At 44.1% G+C, this 24,062-nt stretch overlaps 1 protein-coding gene across 3 annotated transcripts in view; it reads left to right on the top strand.

The window, feature by feature from the left end:
- The window catches only part of LOC147722720 (uncharacterized), a 366,241-nt gene extending 359,249 nt beyond the window's left edge, over positions 1 to 6,992 (top strand). For all 3 annotated transcript variants that reach the window (XM_086965197.1, XM_086965198.1, XM_086965199.1), the window contains one exon: positions 6,744 to 6,992. In XM_086965197.1, the coding sequence (XP_086821323.1) occupies positions 6,744 to 6,900 (157 nt within the window). In that variant the 3' untranslated portion in view covers positions 6,901 to 6,992. The remainder of the gene's footprint in view (positions 1 to 6,743) is intronic.
- Positions 6,993 to 24,062: the final 17,070 nt, after the last annotated feature.

Below are 24,062 nucleotides of genomic sequence, written 5' to 3'. Positions count from 1 at the left end.
TGAGGGCCGTCTCCTGCGATCGTACAGACGAGTAACTTCCCCCCCACAGATGGACACCACACAAGGATGAGGTCAACACTCTTTATATACGATTCTTGAAGCAAGGTTATCAGCGATACAGTGAGGTCAAGACACGAGGGTCCTCTTAATTCTAGTCTCTGAAGGGGAAAGGGTAGCGGGACAGTCTTGGTACCGGTCTGGTACGGGGTGGGAAGATGGGTAGCTCACAATCCTCGAGCTCGGAGTTCTGGAAGGTCGGGCCGCGGCAGCGCCAGCAGGCTAGGATGATAAGTCTCACTTGAGAAGGGCCGCGGCAGCGCCAGCAGGCAAAGGCGATGGTTCACACAAGGATGGGCCGCGGCAGCGCCAGCAGGTCCCGACGAAGATGTAGGTTGCAGAGGACCGCGGCAGCGCCAGCAGGCAGGAACGATGGTTCACGAGGATGGGCCGCGGCAGCGCCAGCAGGTCCCGACGAAGGTGTAGGTTGCAGAGGGCCGCGGCAGCGCCAGCAGGCAGGAGCGATGGTTCACAAGGATGGGCCGCGGCAGCGCCAGCAGGTCCCGACGAAGGTGTAGGCTGCAGAGGGCCGCGGCAGCGCCAGCAGGCAGGAACGATGATTCACAAGGCAGGGCTGCGGCAGCGCCAGCAGTCCGTCAAGGATGAGTTCTTCAAGGTGTCTCTCGACTCCAGGATACAACTGCCTTCCTGCTCTGGAGCTGCCCCAGTTATAGGTCTGGTCTCCTTTGATGTCCGGACCCTCGCACTTGGAGGTCGGGAGGTCCGAGATGAGGGAGTCCAGACACCCAGCAGGGGGGTGGAGCCAGCGCCCGGGGAGGCTGGGGGCGATCGGCACCTGGCGGGGGAGAGCCATCGACACTCCTCTCTCCCATTGACCTGCCAAGTGGTCCGTTCACCTCCTGGGTGGATGGTGGTGCCTCGATGTCGGGGCCTGGCCAGGCCCAGGGTTGGGGTCGAGCTGAGGCCACGCGGCCTCGTGGTGCAGTGTCCAAGATGGCGGCTGGGCCGGGGCAATGCTGCTGATGACGGCCCGGGCCGGCCGATGTCGGGGTGTTCGGGAGCAGGCGTCCCGTTGGGGACGGGTTGCGGGTTGCTTCTGTGGGTTGCCGGGGTGGTTCTTCTGGTGACACCGGGAGAGCCGGTGTTCGGGCCTTATTATGCGGGGAGGGAGCGGCCCCTTCACGAGGCCTGTCCAACAGGGGTCATGGGTTTTGTAAGGGAGCTTCTATGTTCTTTAAGAAGAGCTCCTCCTAGCTGAGCATGCTTTAATGTTAATAGGTCTATCTGGGGTTTCCAGCTTAAATTTTCACTGAAGGTGACACCAAGATAGGTAAAGACTGATGTCTGCTCAAGGGTAGCGCCTCCCATTGTAACCCTAGCTTTGGTTGGGCTCCTTCCCCTAAGGACCATGAACTTGGTCTTGCCCACATTAACCTCTAGCTCATGTTCGCGGCAGAACAGCTCAAAGCGGGACAGGGCTAACTGGAGCCCCTGCCTCGTTTTGGATATTAAAAGCGTGTCGTCCGCGAACATGAGCAGAGGGATTTTCATACCAGCTAGGGATGGCGCATCAGTAGGGTGGTCTGTAAAGTATTTCATGACCCCATTAATAAATAGAGAGAATAAAGTCGGGGCCAATACACACCCTTGTCTGATGCCCTTAGAGACCTCAAATCTGTCTGTCACCTCCCCTGGCTTACCCCAGCAGACCTGTGCATACGTGTGGGCATGTACATTTACCAAATACCTCACCAGTTCCGCTGGCATGCCCAGATTTAGTAAACATTCCCATAACTTTGCCCTTGGCACCAGGTCAAATGCAGACCTTAAATCCACGAAGGCTGCATATAACTTGCCACCACCGAAGAAAACTACCTTCCAATATAACGACACAAACCTAAAGGCCTGGTTGAGGGTCCCGACATGTGTCCGAAACCCCGCCTGTAGAGGTGTTAGAATGTCAAAGTCAAGTATCCACGTCTGGATACGTCCCAAAACGTGACGGGCTATGATTTTTTGAACCGCTCCTATTAGGCTGATCGGCCGATAATTGGACGGGGCTGATCGATCACCCTTTTTATAAATAGGCAATATCTCCGCCCCGAACCAAGAATCGGGGACCAGTGCACCGTTTGCAATGGCGTTAGCTAGGGTGGTTAGATAGGGGACCCACAGATCCTGTTCCTGTAAGAACAGGTCCGCCGGGATACAGTCAGGACCCGGGGCTTTACCACTCGGAATGGCTTTCATGACGGACCTTACCTCGGAGTGTGTAAATAATAGAGGTTCATCAAGATTTGGGGGGGGCAAAACTACTGCAGCTCTCGCATTAATCTTAAACTGACTTTCAAAAAAGCTAATCCACTGTTGTGGCTCCACATAGGAAGACCGGGGCCGCTCGTCCGGGCTATTGCCCCATTTAAGAAGATGCCAAAACTGCATCATGTTCCTGCCATCACATGCCTCTGTTAAGTCCCTCCAACGGTCCTCATCCCATTTTTTTTTTTGCGTTTTTCTGTGCTACTTTGTAATTAGCCCTACAGGTTTGAATACAACCCGGTACTCTAGATTTTATTGCGGCAAGAAGCTCTCTATGAGCCTGGCTACACTTTTGGTCAATATGTCAAAAAAAGATTCCCTTTGGGTACCTTAATTAAGAGACACCAATTCTTTCAACCACATACACAGATATAACTAAAACATAAAGACCTATCTATTGAAGCAATGTAAGAAGTATAGTAACATAACTATATAACAACAATTAAATTCAGTTTGCACAGTTTATTCAGATATCTTTAAAAAAGACAAGTTAAAACAAAACAATTAAATTGGGAACACAGACAATATATGAAGGAACCAAGAATATACAAAACATCATAAACACTTCCTATAGCTAAAAAGGGAGGTACAATATAAGAATTAATATTCGGCAGCTGTCAGAATAATCCTTAATCAATGTGCAATGTACTTCTCCCTTTGTTTCAACGCGTTTCAATGGACAATTAATTTATAGCCGCCTTCATCAGGAATATATTAACTGTCTTCCCAAGGACTTCTGAAATTTGAACAAGATTTGTTTATTATGATACCAATAGGTTTAAATTACCATCGATGAAATAGGACAGTAGTATAGGTCATGCAATGGATATAGTTGATTCAGAGCCTTTTTGGGCTGTAGGACACGGTTTTCATTCGGTGTCTATGATACACCATTATTTGTGCCACTTTGTTCAATGTGAGTGGCATTTAGGATATAAATATTAAGTAATGCACAAATGTATTGGACTTTACGTAGAGGTCCGAAATTGTAGTCCGATTTTTTCTTATGTCATGTTCTAGTTACTAAATATGTGGCATGGACTCGGAGTAAATGTACTTAGACTAGAGATCACTTGGTCCTATCTTTATGTCCATTGAAGTAGTCACTTCTCGTTTTCCCGTCCGCTACATAGCATAATACTTTTGTGACTTTTTATCTTGTGTGCCGTTCGAGGCGCTAGTGGTCTTTCGTTGCTGTCATCTAAACGTAAGATCCCACGCCATGACGTTTGAATTAGGCGTCACTTGATTTCGGGTATTTAATCGCGTACACTTTTTGTAACGCGTTTCTTTCATCAAATCTATCGGGACTGCACGCGGGACGCTGGCAGACGTGTTCTTGAGGTAAAGTTAGGCTCTAATAAGGGAAAAATGTAGAAAGTTAGTTCCGCTCTTGAAATAGTTGTAACTCTAGCCTGTGCTATATATTTTTTCACAGAACCTTTAAATTCCAAACGAACAGATTCAAGAGGCTGGATATAGCTCTCTAACTTCTAAGCGCAGATTCCGTTTAGTCTACACTAAATAATGTAAGTATAGTGGCATCATGTTATGCTCCACTCTTTTGTATGATATGAGTGTTATAGAAGAGTGATCTTAACGCGGGTCCTCTGTGGACACCGACCTTACGCATTTACTATATTAATGGCAACCACAACACTTTAACGGCAATATAATCCCAATATAAAGCTTTGCATAATTGATAAGAGTCTTACAAATCTGTCAGTGTCCGATGAATACGATGGGGGTTAGAGAAAGGGCCCGGTCCGGTCTCCTCTGGCCACAGAGGGCTCGCCCTTATCCCGGGCTTCGCCCGGCGCTACCGCGACGCGAGTACTGCCACTCTAATTTATGCGCCTCCTGGCGCGCTTCTCTCTTGGGCGGCTCCCGGCCGCTAAGGCTGCTGGGAAACTTAGTCCTCACCGTGACACACTCTCCCCCTCTCGGCGGCCGCTCTGGTGTAGCGAGAGTGCGGCAGCGGGGGGTGAGCGGACACGGAGCCACAGAGCAACAGGGCTGGCTGATTGAAACAGGTGCGCAAGGAGGATGTCCCCAAAATGCAGGTGGGTCACAAGGATTCAACAGGAATACGCTCAAAGTTCTGAACAATGCCCCCGCTCCACCGATACTGCCACTCTAATTTATGCGCCTCCTGGCACGCTTCTCTCCTGGGCGGCTCCCGGCCGCTAAGGCTGCTGGGAAACGTAGTCCTAACCGTGACACACTCTCCCCCTCTCGGCGGCCGCTCTGGTGTAGCGAGAGTGCGGCGGCGGAGGGTGAGCGGACACGGAGCCACAGAGCAACAGGGCTGGCTGATTGAAACAGGTTCGCAAGGAGGATGTCCCCAAAATGCAGGTGGGTCGCAAGGATTTAACAGGAATACGCTCAAAGTTCTGAACAACGATTACATTTATTAGATGTAATTTAGTACATCAGTAGGATCTAATGTATTCAGTGATGGACAGGGAACCCAAAAAGAGCCCAGGTGGTTTTGATACTAGCTACAAATTGCTATAAGCAAACATAGTGAGCAAGCCTGACATTCTCAAAGTCATTAATGGGGTAAAAAGAGTCTCTTCCCGGGAAGTGTAGGAAAAATAGGACAACGCAGGGCATTTTCAGCGCAGTCTTCTAAAAGTTATATACCTCAGTAAGATAATTGTGTGCCCAGTACAAAACACTCAAGGCACAAATAGGTATTATATATTGTGTGCGCAGTGTGACCCACGTGTTGTGGGCCACTTACACAATTCCTATTTTAAGAGAAATTTCACCAGTGTTTAATAACCATCTGCTGCCTAAATGGCAAATGAGAAACACACAGAAGGGGAAGGAGAGCCAGCCAAATAGGGTAACCTACAGGACGTAGAGCCAGGTTTTAATAGCTCCCTAAAGGATAATAGATTGTTGGTGGAGCGAAGCAAAGGAGGGTGCATGTTCCAAAACGGGGCAGCCTGCACCAAAACAGCGAGACCGACAATTTGTGCCTTCCTGAATTAGAGAACAATAAGAAGATTGACATAGGCCAAGAGGAGCCTTTTAGGTCAGTTTATACTATAAACCAACCCGTATGCTCGGTGAGGAGAGATGAGAGGGTGAGAGGAGACAGGATGATAGAGGACGGCAAGGAAACAAGAGAATTCCATTTAAGAGGTCAGGGATGAGGAGAAATGTGAAGTGCCGAAGGATGTGCAGAAATGTAAGAGTAGAGGTGAGTGTGTGCGACAGGTGAGGGCACAGAGGACGGATACTGTTAAACTGTGAGAGAAGATAGCTGAGAGAAGATCTGTGATGTAAAAAGAGAATTTGATGCGACATGGGTGAGAGACAGCAGCGATAGGGGAAGAGAGGGAGTACTGGTATGGGTGCTGAGGTAGCAGGGGAGAGGGACATTGTTTCAAGAAGGTGTGAAAGAACAAAGGGGAGATGTGAAAGATGAATGGGGGAACTGGAGTGGTGTAAAATACAAATAGACAGAAATTTGAAGGGAGAGACTTGAGGTGAATGAGAAGTGTTGAGGGGCCAGAGAGGTGACGGGCCAGAGAGGTCATGAGATAAATGCAAGAGACTGTTGGAGATGAGGGTAGTGAAAGGACAGAAATGGCAAGAGGTGATCAAACGTGAAGTGAGAGGTTGAATAGGGAGAGTTAAAAAGTTGTAAGCTGGGGTGAAAGAAAATGGCCTGCAAAGTGAGAGATAGATCCGAGGTTTAGACAGGGGAGAAGGATGGAAGAGAGCGGTGGGAGGAAAGAGGCATGGGTAAACTGCTTTACTCTGCACAAGACCGCCAGGGTTTTAAGGGACCCTTGCTGCTCCTGGGTAGGGCCAGGTGAGCTTTTAATGTGGCAACATGTATTCCTGCGAAGTGAAGGCCCTTCACAAAGGTTGACTAGACATCTTTCTGTTGTTTATTGCGGTATCGAGTCTGGAGGGAGATATGACCTAAGTTTCATGCAGTAGCTCAACTTGCAGTAGCTCAACTTGCTTACCCGCAAGCTAACCTTTTGACGAACAATGTGACCTAATTAGCTTATCTAAATATATGGTCATTGGTAATATGTTATTTCTGTGCAGAGGCCCCTGTCCTAGGCCTACCTAAAACGGTCTATAATTTGAAAACTTTGCATGGAAGTCTCAGGCCTCAGCTCTGTTTTTGTTTGTGTATAATATATCAATGTTTTTGTTTATCATGTGAAACTAATTATTTTTCAGGCAGCTGTGGATATATAGTTTTGTCTTGCATTTTATTTATGGCTGTTTTTACTAGCATTTAATTTAATGTTTTATGGTTCTTATGTAAGAAACAAGATAACGATGGATGATTGATAGATTGATTGACTATGAATTACAAAAATGATGCTCAATAAAATGACACACCCTCCTTTTTCTTTTGTTTGTGTTCTCAGAGATCACCCTTTACTGAAAATGAAGAATGTCATTATAACACCTCACATTGGAAGTGCTACACATCAGGGTCGTCGTCAGATGATGATGAAAATGGTTGAAAACATAAACGCTGTTATTTATGGACGACCTATTCCGAATGAAGTTATCTCTGAGTGACACCAAAGAGCATTCACTAAAATGTCAAACATACTTAATGTGAAATCTAGAGCAGAATGTTTTCAGTAAATAAACCTTTATTTTGACCTTCATCATATATATGCATGAAACTAAAATATTGAATTGTATGAAAACTAGCACAGTACACATCTCCAAAATAGAGTTGAACTCTCACATTTGACAGATGCGATTTTCTAAAGGCCACAAGTTTGAATCCCTACAAGTTAGACTCAGACATCCATCCTTCTGAGGCTTGTAAATGGAGTAATTTGGTTAATATTTACATCTGTTAAAGCAGTTAAGAAACCCCAGACTTTGTTAGTAATCTATATAAAACCAGTGTTTTCAAATTATTAATAATACTTATCAAGAGTGGCTTGGAAATTTTAGTAGCATTTCCTTCTCTGCATATTTTCTTACCTGACCACAAATTCAGTAAGTAGAAATAATGGTGGAAATTATGGCTGCATTATTTAGTCGTCACTCCGACAGCATTGCACGTGGAAGTGTGGGGCATACCCATGTAACACTGTTGCACATGTACTGTAACTACCATTATCATTTTTCTGTCTGCCTGTGTACAGGCAGAAAACAACTTAATTAGTAACTTTGTTAAACATTAATCACTGTGATCCCTTTCTCACAGTGATTTTATGTTTTGCATATTTATTGAGAGCACTGTCACTCAGGAGGGTACCCTGGTGCTGAGAAGGTGTGAGTCTAGGCATACCTAGGGTCTAGTGGGACCACTCGAAAGCCTGGGCTTCAGCTTAATACAGAATTCGAGGTGTGAGGAGGAAGCTCTTATGAGTAGCAGTAGGTCTTTCTGTGTTTTAGCAGCCATGTAGAAAGTATACTTGACTGACAGATTCTGTTTTCTGTATGCATGGGATTTGTGCAAGCATGAGTCCTGACAAGCAGAAGTACCTGGAAAGTGTGTTAAAGCTGATGCAATTGTTGATGTATTCTGGGCCAGTGTTATGTAGCATCTTGAAAGTGTGGTTGAGGACTCGCTCGATTGTGAATGGGAAGCCAGTGGAGCTCCTTCAGGTGCGGTGTGATGTGAGTGCAGTGTGGGAGGTTTGGAAGGATTTTGCCGACAGAGTTCTGGATGGTCTGCAGCCTTCTGGTCAAATTGTATTGATCACAGCATAGAGGGTGTTCCCATAATCCAGCTTGTATGTGACCAGAGCATGTGTGATGATTCTCCAAGAGCTGATTGGGAGCCATTTGGAAATCTTTCTTCGCATCTTTAGGGTGTGGAAACATGAGGCGGTGACAAAATTGACTTGGGCAGTCATGTCTTGTTGCTGTCAGTAATGATCCTGAGGTTCTCGGCAAGGTAGATGGGGATGGCTGTTGGTCCTAGTTCAGTTGGCCCCAGGTGAAGTCCCACTATGTGCTCTTCCCGAAGATCATGATTTTGGTCTTGTTGGTGTTCAACTTTAGACAGTTGGTCTTCATCCAGTGGGGAATTTTAGTATTGCAATGAACTTTATCTGGATTATGGCCGTCTTGTCTGTGGGGAGAGAATGAGTTGCATGTTATCTGCATAGGAGAGGATGTAGATATCATGAAAGTGGCTGATGCTGACTAGAGGATTTACAAATGCGTTGAAGAGCGTCAGGCTTAGGGAGGATCCTTGGGTAACACTCTGCAGATGAGGTTGCAGGTGTCCAGTGTATGGTGCCAGGCTGAATGACTGATTTGATGCTTTCTGACCAGAAGGACCCAATCAGAGTGCTGCAGAGAGGTCCAGAAGGGTGAAGGCTGCGGTGTCTCTTCTGTCAAGAGTCAAGCAGATGTCATTGAGGCAGCGCTGAGGGTAGTTTCCATGTGGTAGTTGGGTCTGAAACTATACTGGGGAGTGTCAAGTTGTTGGTGGTCAAGGCTGAGATATTCAGTGAGGTGTCTGTTGATGACTTTCTCTATGACCGTGACCAGGAATGGTGACAGGCAGATCAGTCTGTAGTTGGTGAGCTTTAAAGGGTCAGTAGAGGGTTTCTTCAGCAATTAGAGGACGATTGCATGTTTACACGCATCTGGGAACGTCGCGGAAGAGGTGGAAGCATACAGAATGGGTGTGCGCATGGTGTTGATGGGTTGCAGTCCTCTGAAGTAGGTGTGTTGGGGGCAGGGGTCCGATGGGCCCCTGAGTGGATGGACTTCATGGTGGAGGCAGTTTCCTCTGAGGAGAGGACAGGCCATGTAGTTAGCATTGGTTCTTTGGATAAGATCGAAAGTCATTTGGCGATGTCTGTTGGGTTCGGTTGTGAGCTGAAGTTGCTGTAAATGGCAGTGATTTTATTGCTGAAGAATTGAGAGATTGTTGCAGAGGTCCTGTGAGGGGAGAATCTAATTCGATTCTGCCGCTGGTGAGGTGAAATCTTTCACAAAGGAGAAGATTTATTTGCTTCTGTCGGTACTAGGATCGACTTGGTCTGCCAGAGCAGCACATTTGGTGGTCCAGATCATTTGGTGGTAGTGTCTTAAGGCAAACTTGAACGTGCTTCTCATTAGTCTCAATTTCTCTGTGTACAAGCTGGATTGGGGTCTGGATCTTGTTATATTTCTGTGTTTCAGGGGGCCAGGGAGTCGGTGCAGGAGGTTACCCAATTGTTGAAATTCTTGATGGGTTTTGGGAGGCTGTTGTTGTATGCGAGTCTGTTGGTGTTGATATTGGTGCAAAAACAGCAAGTTATCCGCGGGTCTGGCAAGCTTATAGAAGCTCTAAGAACATATAGCACAAGCAAAAGCAGAGACTCTCTGTAAAACATGTTGGGGATCCTTTAATGAAGACGGAATCCCATCACCCACCGAAGTGGCATGCTTCATCATCTGGGATCTCCTCTTGGTTGCAACACCTAGTGCAGCCAAGGACTACAAACCCCTCACTGTGAGGGAGAAGCTCAGGGATGTTTTTTTAGATACTATTTAGTTGTAGGATCTACTAAAATCCTTCAGATGTAAAGTTCTATAGTATTGGAGTGATGGACGCAGTGCAAAAGGGGGAGTTATATGTGATCTAAAGTTGGCTACCAAGAGAAAAAGACCTTTATTAATTGACTCCTGGTGTCAAAGTTAAAAACAGTGCATATGCAGTTGAGAAATAATAACTGCATTTGTCCAAAAAAAGGTCTACATGTTTCGGCCATTATGATCTCAATGAGATTTTGGCCTTCCTCAGGACCTAGATGTTCAATGCTACTGTGTAACAGAGAAAGTGTGAAGAAAATTGTCATACAAACACTTAGTAGTGTGCTGGAACATATACAACCTACAACAACCGGTATTCTCAGTTTCAGTTGGTTGCGATATGTTGATTACACCCGTTGGTTACAAGTAAAACGCCTCACCTGACAACAGCTCAGGATGGGAGGCCCCGCTCAGTCCATCGGTACCCAGGGCTTCTCAAAGCTGCAACCGGAGGTGCTCCAGTCTGTGACAGTGATGGTGTTCAAGCTTTGATGGGCTGGTCTGACAGTCGTGCATGTGCGTTGGGATGCTGAACTTTACATGGGCGAGTTCTGCCCAGGCAACTGGTGTGTGCTCATTGACTCAGATGTTGCTGAAGTTGGTGAAAATAGGTTCCAGAAAGTATGAGTGCTCTTGAATTGAGGTCAGTGTGGTTTTCCAGGTGGAAGTTCAGATATCCGAGTAGGATGTAATTGCTAGCATTTAGGGTGAGTAATGCTACGAAGTCCATGATGCTGTCAGTGAAGTTGTTGCATGGTCCTTGTGGTCTTTAGATGAGAGTGCCACTTGGGGTAAAGCTGGCCGTGACTTTGAGCTTGAACGGCAGTTATTCTATGTTGAGGTATATACAGTCCATGGGTTTGGCGCAGCTGATGGTGTTCTTCTGGAGGATGGCGATTCCACCTCTGGGCTTGTGATATCTGTCTTGCCTGTCAGTCTTCTAGCCAGGGGGAAGTAGATGTGACGATGTTGTACTGATGCATGGTGCAGCCAGATTTTCCTGAAGAAAAGCGGGTGAGGAGTAGCTTCGTGCAAGAGATCCCAGATATCTGTGACGTGTGTTGTGAGGGAGTGAGTGTTGAAGAGCATGCTTGCTAGTGTGAAGTGTTGTGTGGGGTGTTGCAGGACTGTGTGAGTGTGAAAGAATGGGGTGTTGGGTGCTGGTGGTGCAGTGAAATGTGGGTGTGGGTAAGAGCATGAAAACATGCAGGAAGCTCAATAGAATGCACCCTCTCTCACATTGTGGGGTGAAGCGAGACAGTCGCGTCTGTAGCAGTGACCTGGATTGAGGGCATAGAGGGTAACAGCATTGTAGCTGCAGGAGGGTGGAGGATCAGTATTCCTGGTGCTGTGTGTGGTCCCGGTATGGACGGATGTAGACAGGCTTGCCTTTGGTGCATCTGCTGCACGTCCACGCTGTGGCAGCCATTAAGTAGGTCCTGGGAGGGGAGAGGAGTGATGTAACTTCCTGTGCAGATGGGTGATGGAAAACCTAGTGATGCCACTTCCTGTGCCGATGGGTGATGGGAAATCCAGTGATGTCACTTCCTGTGCAGATGGATGATGTAAATGAGTCCTCTTGCTTGGCTTCTTCTTTTAAATATATTGTTGAGGGGAACCAGTGATGAGCTAAATCATGTGCACCACTGTTAATCACGGTTAGTCATGCCATACATTCAAATGTAACATAGACAAGGAATGTACATAGCCAACCAAAATCAGAGAAAGAGTAAAGTGTTGCCACAGAAACTGAACAAATGATCCAACATAAGGGTAAATCAAGGGTGTATATTAATGAAAATAGGAATACCAAAAGGTTTTTTTCTATTCTGTGACCATGGGAAAATGCATTGGTACAAAAGGACTATCATTTTCCCAAAAGACCATATATAAAAGCTGTGGCATCTTAAAGAAAGGGCACTTGCAGTCAAAACTCTGGGCACTACTATGCTCTTGCATATGGACAATATTGTTTTTTATTATTTTGTTAAGCATGTTTTTTATGGTCGCTAGAGTGCGCTCTCAAGTAGCTCAGAGCTTTAGTACTTTATGTTTGGATCATATCCGCAAAGGTGATGTCCATTCCTCTGGTCATATCACTCCGCGTATCTAATGGTGCGTGGAGGTGGCCAGTGGATGTACATGACTTAATGCATGAGTTGTTGGTGAGATCTGTAGCTGTCGGATGCCTCACAGTGGGTTTGGGGTATTCCTGCTGGATAAGACTTGCCTAAAAACTGAGGTTGTCAGACTCAATTAGAGAACTGTCTCTTTATGAACATCACAGACTATTCTGAAGGATACATCTTGTTGCAGATTGCTAACCTTGTCAATATTCTGTTCAGGCTTCACAGTGCTCTAGAACATTTTTAACTAGTAATGGCCCTCCATCATCACGAGTTGGTGCCACACAGGTCCAGCTGCAACTTTGCCTTCCAGCATGACGTCCCTGGAGTATATCAGGCACCAACCAGTGCTCTTGCATTAGTTCTCGTTTTGCTTCACCTCATTGATGCAAGCTGGAACTCTCGCTGTTTAACCAACAAACTCCTCAGCCTTGCAGGTGGTGTCATAAGAATATGACCCCTTTGAACCCCCGTTATAAACATATGTGAAGTCTGGGGTCGGAAATAATGCCACAACCTTTGACTTTTGTGACCTTGTGAACCCAAAAGCATTCAGGGAGTGACAGGCCAAGTTATATTTAGCTAAGACCCACAGCATACTCCCAAGTGGGCTCACTCCCCCAAAGAAAAATCACCTTCCTGGAAGCATTAATCTTCGAGAACTTCCTAGTAAACGTACTAAAAGGGTCATAATAGGGAGAATTCGCCACCATCCTTGCTGAGGCTCACCCATTCTCAGAAGCATTCAGAGCCACAACCTAGTATCCCAACACCAGACTCTTGCTCAATGTCGGTAAATATTTAGCTGAAAATGCATGAAGACCCACATTTTCTTTTCATACACACAACCAAACCATGCACGTTTAGGCCTTCTGGATAGTGTTGCTGGACCATTCCTGTTTGGAATCTCAACTCTATTGGCTCAACTCCAAGGAAGTGTAAATACCTGTGGGCTTAGTGATTCCAATGGCTTCACACCAATGCCTCCTGACAACACTCCTTTGTGGTCTTGACACCTCCGACAATGACCAGGCCAGCTAGGGTACTGTGTCACATATTTTCAGTCCCTTCTTCAGTGCCAGTCTAAAAGTTGATAGTAACTTTTCCCACAGATCCAATTGTGGCACTGTTTATGAAGTCGATAGGAGAAAACATTCATGTGCAAAGGAGAAGGCCAAGATGAATTTTAAGGATGACTTATTATGTGAGCCTCTCCCCAGGGCCCAAAGCTAAGCCCTCTTGAAGATGTTTGGTTCATACTCAGATGTGTTTCCGTTTCCTATTGAAGTTACGGACTTTGGCAGCACAAAGAATGACAACTTAGAAGTTTATCTTTTGCTACTGTTCAATACTGTTGCTGGAATTAGCCTGAATGTATAAAATGCCAGTGATACTTCCCTGGACAAGGGCATTTAATATCCCTCTGGCCTACCAGTGCCTGGATGCCTCCTCTTTCATGACAATTGTTCTGAAGGCAGTGGAGGTATTCAAACTGACTTTGCCTTCACAGAAATGCACTACAACATTGGGACTTAATTCCTTCAGTGCTACACAGGTTCTGCTGAGTCCTTTCTCTCAATGAGCATATCCTAGACTTTATAAAGTTTTCTTGGGAGAAACAAGTTTTGGGCACAGCCAGATTATCAGATGGCATTGACCCTCTTTTTTTGTCCTCACACTGTTTACTGGACAGCCTGGTTGTTCAGATATCATCTTTTATGCGGAACCCAAACGCTTTCCCTGTGGCTCCCCTAGATAGGAATATATTTCCTCCTGAGGTTTGGCTCTTCGTACAGCTAATGCTACCTCCTCAAAGACTTGTAATGCCAGGCCTTTTAGAAACAGGCAAAATGTACAGTTGTCGGCTTTACAGAACAAATGAGAAGTCAATCTCTGACTCAGTGAGTTATTACCTATATGCATCGAAACAGATCCTGAAGTGTGGCTTTTTACTGCACTGTCATCGTTGCTCAGTCTACAAGTTCTGCTGTCTCACTGTAACAATGTGACAGCAGTGCCCATGACAGTGAATTGAGGATATTCAGAGAGAAGTTAACTCTGGTAGCTTTTTCTAATCATGCAATTTTGGGTGATAAATTATTTTTGAATACTAATAAATGTTATGATGAATGTAGTCATGACAGATGAGTTATTAATGTTGCACCTGAAATTATTTGTATTAGGTGTTTAAAAGTGTGTATATTAATGTTGATCAGTTGTGCCACATTTTTGCAGAGAAACCATTTTATTAATACGGATGATGTTTTGCTATTCTGTTCAGATTGCTCCTGCTCATTACTCCTCCCAATCAATGTCTCTCTGCATGTCTTCTCTCCCCGCAGTCTTTGCTGAGCACAGGACACTGTGACGTAAATAGTTATTTTCCTTAGAGAGCATGTGTTGTGAATGAACATTTTTCATGTATTGAATGTAACAATCCCAAGGACACCTCTGCAAGAAGTTCTAAAGCTCTCCTAGAAGACCAAGGAGTATGAGCTTTTGTTTGGAAAAAAGTACATATTGTGTTGTCCATCTCCGAACAGCAATGGTTTAGTAAATATGCCCACTTGTGACAATCTTAAGTCTGATTTGCTCGATATGTGTTATCATTGGTCATACCATGCTGAATTTGCAGTTTTTGCTCATTTCATATTCATAAAATGTGTATGAAAACCCTTAGTTTTGGAGGTGAGCTAAATACTTTTCCTGTTTTACTAGAGATGCTTTCCATTTATTTACAGACTGCCCTTTTCATTAGAGCTGCTGTTTATGATTGTTGCAGCGTTTTGGAACTTTTCGGATTTCTGACTGTGTACTCCGTATTAGAGCCTTCATGGCATATATTTTGCATTTCTCTGTAATGCTTATTTTGAGATTGTTGTAATAAAATCCTTTAGCTTATACTGATCTAGAACTTATTAATTGAGTGGTCCCAGCTACCTATTACTCTACTTATTTTGTTGGGCCTGATGTTAAAGAGTGTGGAAACTCTTATCGCAAGATATGGTGTGTTGAGGTGGAAAGGCCTGTGGTAAATTTGGTGATGATCCAAATTTGTGGGTACCATAGAATATTGAGGTTCTGATCCCACAGAATGTTTAAAGAACTGCAGGACTACAGCTTGCACCCTAAGCCTAGCCTAGCAGTACCACAAAAAATATTGGAAGATCATGCTTGTTGTGGGGCTGTACAGTCTGAGCAATGGCAGCTTTTTTCAGTCCATCAAAACGCCACAGGAAATGTAATGCTCCTATTGAAGCAGGAGTGGATCTAGACGGTGTCACCAGCTCCAGCACCAGATTCAATCTCCACCATCCCATGAGGGCTCTGCTGCTTCCAACCCCCACAGACTACACTGCATTCACAACAGCATCTTCTGTTCGGGGCAGTGACTCCTATTATACCACACAGTGAGGGGTGATCATGACAGGCCACTGTTGATAACTGATGTTTTGCTGGGACTATGCCATGCCTTTCATATCTTCAGACCACCCCCCCCCCCCCCTTCGTTTAGAAGACCGATAGTCGGGTGATGATTCTAATGTGTCTGATTTAAGCTCATATCCCATTCCTTCACATCTTGTGCCTGTTAGACCTCTTGACATTGTGTATTCTGTTTGTTTCTCATGGCAGACGAGAGCCCTCAACTCATTTCTAAGGAAACAGTTGTTGCAACATTAGGAAGTTTCTTGACCAAAAGTGCAGGTTTTCCAGTTGGCGCATGAGGATATGCACTGGTGGATAACCCTCGCAGGGGTCAGTTATTCATCTGCCAAAGAGGATCAAACATACCTTGGTCACGGGTGCCTCCTTCCTGGGCAGCGGTGTTGATCTAGGCAACATGACCAAGAGGGGCCTCTGAATCATGTCAGAGTAGCACCAGGGCATAGTACGGCTTGCTCTAAAGGCCTTTCTCCTTTCCATCTTGGGGGGGGGAAGCAACAATTACATTTTAGCAGACAACACCGCCATCATCCATTACATTAACAGATCTAGGATCATGGACTCTATGTCGTGAAGCGATTTGTCTGTGGATGTGAGTGCATCAATAGTGGTTCTTCCCAATAGCAGCTCACCTTACAGACTCCATCAATATGAGGAACACAAGTGGGATCTGCATCCCCAAGTGGTGGAGGGGATCTGCAGGTTAGGGTTTTTTAAATCTCTTTACCACTGCTTAGAACAACATATGTCCTTGATATTGTACCATAAACTTCCCTCTGAATTGTTCCCTGCGGATGCAGTTGGTTTCAGCTGAACTCTCGGCCTGCTGTATGTATTTCTATCAATCCTACATTCGCCAAGTGTACTGGGGATGGTGCAGGAGGATCAAGCACAGCTGGTTCTGATCCCCCCAGTCTAGGCAAGAAGGAGGGTGTGCTGGTCTGTAGGCAATCTGCATTAGGCTGGCCCGTCTCTGCCTTGCAGAGCTGTCCCATTCTCTTAAAATGGTCAGCTCCTCCATTTCAATCCCCAAAACATGCAGCTACATGCATGGAGATTGAGCAGTGCCAACTAGATTCCTTTCCATATCTTGCTAAGGTTACCAATGTTACTTTGATGACAGAATGTCTGCTACTGAATTCATCTATTGAGGCTGCTGGAGAGATGTTCAGTGCTACCAGTCAAAAAGCTTCAATCCCTTTATATTTCACCTCCCTGACATACTGCAATCAGCATTGTCCCTTGCCCAACAAAGACTGGTGGTTGCTGCAGTCAAGGGCTATCAGGCAGCCATGGGTACTTTAATGTGTGTATCTGATGAACCTGGTCTCTTTAGATCGCCACAAGTGGCCCATTTTCTGAAAAGAATGCTTTACGTTTTTACCACCTACTCCATATATTGTTCCTCTGAGACATTTGAGCCTTGTTTTGAATTTCCTGATGAAATCTCATTAGAACAAATGCATAATTGCCTGTTTCAATCTCTTACTCTAAAATCAGTTATGGTAGCAATTATTTCTGCCTGTAGGGCTAAAGAACTTCAGAGTTACTTGGTTTGTCCTCCCTTATCAATTATCTACCTGAATAAGATAAGTTAAGTTTTCGCTCATTCCTATCATTTGTTATTACCTAAGGTAGTCTCTGGATTCCATATAGTTCAGACTATTAGACTATTACATTTTTACTCCTCCATATCCAGCCACAACACAAGTGCAACTGCATAGACTGGAGCCCAGATGTGAAGTGTCTTATCAATTAGTCTGTCAAAGGATTTATAGAGCACATGGCTGTAAACAAGTCATCCCGGAGATAGAGGCAAGGAAAGAAACCACAACACAGACATTAATCACTATCAGAGAGCCAAGTGTTCAGTTGAGACCTAAACATGTCTTGGCTGATAATGACAGCACCTGTTGCACAGATATCGAGGAGCCACCTGGTCAAACGAACGAAAGGTGAGGACTAAAGCTCTGTAGGTGATGCGCTTTCTTGTTAGGAAGCAAATGAAGAACTTTCAATTGGGTTTGGACCAATTGGGTTTTAGACAGTCTTCGTGTTAGCCGGAACCAGAGATCTAATTATTGCCAATATCTGCAGAGATGCTTAGCCATGTTGCATTCTTTGCCAAGCACTGCCATCTCATGTCTCAGGCATGCAGTGACGGTTACATTGCCTGATTGCCTACATTGATTATTTATACTTTACATGGTGGTACTACTTTGGGTCTCATTTATAAGGCATGCAATCTTGTTAAAGATGTATCCTTTAGAAAACAAAAAATATAACCTTCGGTAAGCATTTTTCTGGTGCATAAATAATCCTCCCACTGATTCCTTACTAGCCTCACTTCTCCCTGATAAGATGGTGCTCAGAATTGATAAATAAAATATTGTGTGCTGTATTTGTCCCTGTCCTGTCTATCCCTGTCCTTCTATGCATGCCTAATTGGGCCACGGAATGAATATAAGGAAGTGATGTAGCCCCATGAGGTGAATAATCGATTAAAAACAAAGAACATCAAAATGATTCTGGACTATAAGAACATATATCGTTTAAACAACCATAGTTGGGAAGACTTTGAGGACACTTGTCTAAAATATAGAACTGCCCTTAGGCACACAACAACACGCTATAATTCCAAGCCAATCTCCCATGTATCAAGCTTAATTTGCACATTTTCTTTACTGATTTTAGAAGAAATCTGGCTGTACCATATTTGAAAGGATTGTATAATGTCTTTATTCAGAGGTGTTATTAACTATCACTTGTACTATGTGTAATTGTGCACAGATTGTTAAGGTTTTAATGAACTAAACAATACATTACTTACTAACTTAGCACTCTGTCTGGCACCCATATACTCTGGTGAAGTCACATACAGAGGTGGAGGCATGGCTAGAGTAGTGTGCCGCCACCTAGTGATGCTGGAGGACCATGTCAGGGGTAAATGATTTCCAGACTAGTTGGAGCCTGGAAAGATTATTCTTAAAGTGAGAAATCTGTAGGGAACACTACATAACCACCATATATATATATTGTTGCAATAGGTAAGTAACTTTACATCTAGCAAATACTTTGGAGCCATGCTCTGACATTGTCTTCCTTTCACTTGTAATATGTCCGCATTTAGGGCCAGATGTAGGTGGCCGTTTGAGGCCATTTACCGAGCGTTAACGGCCGATTTTGGCCGTTACCGATCGGTAAATGGGTGACCGGTATGTAGGGGGCATTATTTTACCGAATCGGTAAAATAAAAATTCGGTAAATTTACCGATTCTGAGGCACCCAGATGTAGGTGGGACTCTTCAGAGTCCCAGAGGCCTTACTGAATCGGTATTTTACCATCAAATCCAATTTGATGGTAAAATACCGATTCCGGTGTGCATGCACACCTATGCCATGTGACAGGCAGACCTGCCCTTAGGGCATGTATGCCTGCCACATGGCACCGAGCCTGTTTTGGGGGTGCCAGAGGGTGTCAAAGTGACACCCCCTGCACCCTTGTGAAAATCGGTATTTACAGATTCGGTAAATACCGAATCGGTAATGCCCATTCATTCCTATGGGCTTCAAAGCCCATGGGAATGAATGGGCATTACCGATTCGGTATTTACCGAATCTGTAAATACCGAATTCTTCCGAATCGGTATTACAGCACATCTGGAATACCTACATATCCACCCCTTAGATTTACCGATTTTTAATTACCAAATCGTTAAATTCGGTAATTAAAAATCGGTAAATCTATTTTACCTACATCTGGCCCTAAGTGTGAAGTATGGAACAGGAGTGGCTGAATCTTATGTTTCTGAGTATCTTGTATTGTAGCTGTAGAATTTGAAGTTAGGTTGATCCAACTGTTTGTGCATGGTGTGCAGCGGTTTTAACTCAACTCTTTGCAGTTCGGAAAGTGTTGGTATTTCAGTGTAGGATTTTGGCAGTCTTACCGCCGGACTGCCGCGACTGCAGTGCCAAGAATACCATGGTGTCGGCAGTCTTCTACCCGTCGTATTACGATGTTGCGGCTGGAGTACTTCGCTGCAGTCGGGTAGGCAGTATACCTCCGAGCCGATTTAGATGTTCCCGATAGACTGGCGGTCTCTTGGCAGCAGAGTCCTAAGGGAGTGAGGTGTCTCTGCCGTAAAGACAAGTAAGTACTACGTTTGAATATCACGAAATTCATGTATATGTTGTGTGTGTCGTAATATATATGCAGGTAATGCATACGGTATGTTTTGTTGCATGTTAAATATCACAAATTGTTACTAGGCACTGCAGAGGAAAAGTGACGGTGAAGCGTACTTTCGAATCCAGGGACAACAGTCTTGCAGAATGTTATAGTCAGGTGGCAGCAGCACAGGAAGGACCTGGACAATGGGGTCCAACACTGACTCCAAAGTGGATCCCTGAAAAAAGGTGAGTTTCCACCTCTTTTTCTACCTTTCCGCCAAGGCGCACATGGTGGTGTCCCTGCCATGAACAGCTCGGTGGAAAGGCTGATCGTAATCTGGACAGTGGGAAGTTTGGCAGGAACCCTCCAAAACCTGCCTCTGGCTCTCCCGGAGTCAACACAGCAGCAGGAGTTTTTGGGTTAGTGCCAGTCTAGCAGTGGTCTTGTAGCCGAGCTCCCACCAAGATCGTAATCAGGTGGTCGGACAGCCAAGGCAGCAGACGACAAACCAGCCAAAAAAGCGGCACGGTCCCATTCCACAAACTCGCAATCTGGCCCTTGGTTCTGATTTGTATGCAGTTTTTGCATGTTTCTTGGGCAAGCTGTTGTAAACTGTTTTGCAGCAGTGTAGTGATCCCAATGTGATAATACACAGAAATCCACATGTAGGAGTAGATGTACTTTTCTGAGAATATTTTGTGGAAGGTAACATCTTTGTCACTATGAAAATATCATTTGAACATACACAACCCTAAGGGTTTTCTCTTTTTGTGTGTGCAGCTAGAGGGGTAACAGAGGGTGTCTGGCCAGTTTAACGGCATGGTGTTGATGGGAATCCCCCAGCATTTACTTAAACACGCACCTGGAGTGCTTCCAATAATTTTAGGGTTTTCATCATAGCCATTCCAAGGCTACCTAACAACATCATCTGTGTATGTTGCAAACAGGAGGGGTGTCATTTAATCACTCTGGTCAGTGGTAGTGCCCATGCTGAACAGTACATGCAGTCATCTTTAAGGCCAAGTCAATGCGACACATTCATATCATCCATGGCTGGTTGGTTATAATAGAACAGATCCATCCAGGACTGAGCAGAGTACCCATTCGCCTTTCCTGCTGGTCTCTAAGCAGCATTTAGTGAGCAACCATATTGCACGCTTTTGAAAGGCCAAGTAGGCTTGTGGTTGGCAGTAGCCAGTAAGGTATCCGTCCCCCTAACGAGTCGGAATCGGAATTAGCTGTTGTAGATTAGATTAAACATTTCTCAAGTTGTTTCGTCAGTTTTTGGTGTATAATTTTGCTTGGTAAGGGTAGGTATGGTGTGCTCTGTAGTTCCTTAACTCCATTTGCAGGGCCGGCGTTACAACTGCATGTTTAACCCGCCCCAGGCGCATTCCTGGGAAAGGAAGCCATGTAGTACTTCTGTTAAGCAGGAAGCTTCGGGGTCTCCATTATACATGATGTCTTCAGGCCCTGATCGAGGGTAGAGAAGGATGAGTGCATCGGAGGGGGGCAAGATTAGATTGGGGAATAATGGAGAGGGTTTCTTGTTGCTGGGATATCGATTCATGTGAATGCTGTCTACTTTAGTCTAAAAAAATTCAAAGATTATTCATACTGCTTTTATTGCACGGTGAAAATGTTTGAGAAAATCTGGAGCAAAGAATCCCCTTCTGATCGCTAGGCCCCCTCTTTTATTATATTCCATTATAATTGGTGAAGAGATCCCTAAAATATACATCAATATGCCTATAATAGAATCTCAGAAAAGCAAAATATCAAGCCAACACGAAGGCTCATCAGTCGGGCATGGAAAGGACCTCAGGTACGTTTGATGGTGATATAAGAGATCAAGGACCCAGTTAGCTTCAGAGCAGTAGCATCTGGCGTTGGGTTATTATTAAACAAAGGAATTGTTTTGATGAGCCTTTTGAAGCTGCATTGGAAAATCGGCCTCTTATCTTTGACATGGGAATAAGGACCAGCGTGGAAGAATATGTATTTTCTAATCTAATCAAATCAACCTTCTCTGTTCATGAGACTACATACGTTGGGTGAAGGGCCTCTTATCCAAGAATGTCTCAGGAAACACCTTTTGATACTTTCTTGTTCCTCTAAAAGACCCTGCAGCGTTATAGATATATCAAGTTCAAACATATTTCTTATTGAGGTAATTTCAGAAAGTTTCCTACAGGTCTCACCCCAATAGTTGAAGATAGAAGGTCACAGCCAGACAAAGAAGGGAAAGCAAGTCCTCTTTTGGCAACATCTGGTACAAGTATGGAGAATGGTAGGGTTTATGTAATCTAGTTTTACAGAAAGTCTCATAAACCTTATGTAGACTTTAAAAGGATGTGTATATTTAAACAATGGTGACCTCACAATTTTTAGAGAACCTGGCGTAAGAATATGTTTTGCACGAAACAGTAGTTCCCTTAGGGAATTAGTCCCATTTGATAGAGAAAACGTAGTTTTAACTATATATATGACTAGACAGCCATTAATCCACCAGGACAAGCACAAATATGCAGCTAAACGATGCTGTATTGCAAAAAATGTATTCGCTGCATATCATTAAAGAATTTCAAACTTTTTTTGTAATAAATATGTGCAAAATTAAATGTGATCAAAGTCTTACAATTCTAATCATATGCACTCCTATTCAAAATTTCATATCGGAAAAACAATGCATTACTGGTCTCAATTTGTCAAAATAAACTTGTATATGGTTTTAAAACACAGAAGCATTTGCTACATTGGTCAGTGACCAAATCACAAGTTTAAAAAAGCAATACGATAGCGACTGGTTTTAAAACAAATCTTTGCATTAGAATAAAAATATTTAATTAGTTTACCACCTGTATAGCTCCATAGTACTATCTTGTTGATAGTGGTCTTAGTGAATGAATGGTTGGCATGTTTGTGGTCGGTGAAGTTGTGAATTGAGTGTCGGGTTTGATTTACGCCTAAAGGGAAATCCCTTATTTGATCAAGAGGACCAGTGACAAACGTAAGGAAGTAGGTTGATGCATCCGGTGAAGATCAACTAGGAGGAAACTGGATTCGATGTTCCTCACTTGCTTTTGCTAGATATTTTTTCTTCGGGAAAAAATGCACACTGGCTTCGATTTTCAACAGAATATAAATTAACTGGCTGCCCACGGCAAGCCAATGATCTGAAGGCTTCAACTCTTTCAAATTGGATGTACTGATGACATTGAAAGAACAATAGGGCATTTTTACAAGTGCATTGCACCAACCGTCATTTTTTAGGATTTTTTTAGGATGCTCTAGTGGCGCAATGCCCTGCCTCATATTTACAAAGTCAATCACAACGACACAGGGTCGTGACTCCTAACCAGCAAGGCTGAGTCCAAAATATTCAACAACAAAACAGATGCCAATACTGGATATTATTCAATTAATTTTAAATTTAACCTATATGAAAGAAAACATAAAAGGTGCGTCTTTTTGTTTACGTCACTAGTTTATTTATTTATTTGAACACTAGTGGAAAAATATTTTTTCTTTTTTCTTATATTAGAAACAAATGTTTGGTGTATAAACACAAAATGAACACAATAACGTATTTACAAATGACTCAAAATATACAAGAAACAATTTACCAACAGTTTTTTTGACACATCCAAACTTGCACACTGGCCAAAACATTCATCCATCTACATTCATCCAACACAAACAATACAAATCCTAAAGGTCTAATGTCAGTTAGATTGGTGCAACGAGGAGAATACTTTTATTTCTCCTTGGTTTTGCTCACACATAGGAGGAAATCGCCTTTAATTATAGTTTAAGTGCAGGAAGGTGTCCCTTCCTGCACATAAACAATCATCCCTGCAACACAGACACCCTTGCACCATGGCGCAAGAGTGTCTATATTGGCCCTAGGCAGCTTTTTTTGTGCCATTGAAACACACAGGGTTGAACAGTATTGATGTGAATACGGTGCATCCCTGCATTTTTTTAAATGACACAGGACAATGCTGCTAAATTGCTTGCAGCGCCACGCTATTTCCTTGTAAATATTCCTACACCAAATTAAGTGTTATTCTAGACTAATTTTTCAGTATATACCACACTCTACACAGCATACTCATGACAAAGGAATAGGTGATTGGATGATGCAGAATATACAGCAGATGTGGATCTGCTGAGTGATTTCTTAGCTGGAGAAGCTGCCATTGGAAACGTCCACAAATGGGCAAATATTGGGAGATAATACCCTATGAAACCGAGGAAATGTTTGAATGCCATACAGAGACACCTCGGGTGGTACATTTTCACCTCTCTTACACGGGAGCGAAAGCCTAAGAGGCCCATAAAGGTAAGCATTTATGACATTAGTAACCTTAGCCCATACTCCTCTGTGAAAGATTATTGCCACAATCCAAAGCATTAGTAACCTAAGCCCATACTCCTCGGTA

This window comes from Lissotriton vulgaris, chromosome 4_1 (assembly GCF_964263255.1).
Source record: "Lissotriton vulgaris chromosome 4_1, aLisVul1.2, whole genome shotgun sequence".
Classification (NCBI taxonomy): domain Eukaryota; kingdom Metazoa; phylum Chordata; class Amphibia; order Caudata; family Salamandridae; genus Lissotriton; species Lissotriton vulgaris.
The sequence above is the reverse complement of the archived record's forward strand: the minus strand, read 5'-3'. Positions and strand labels throughout refer to the sequence as shown.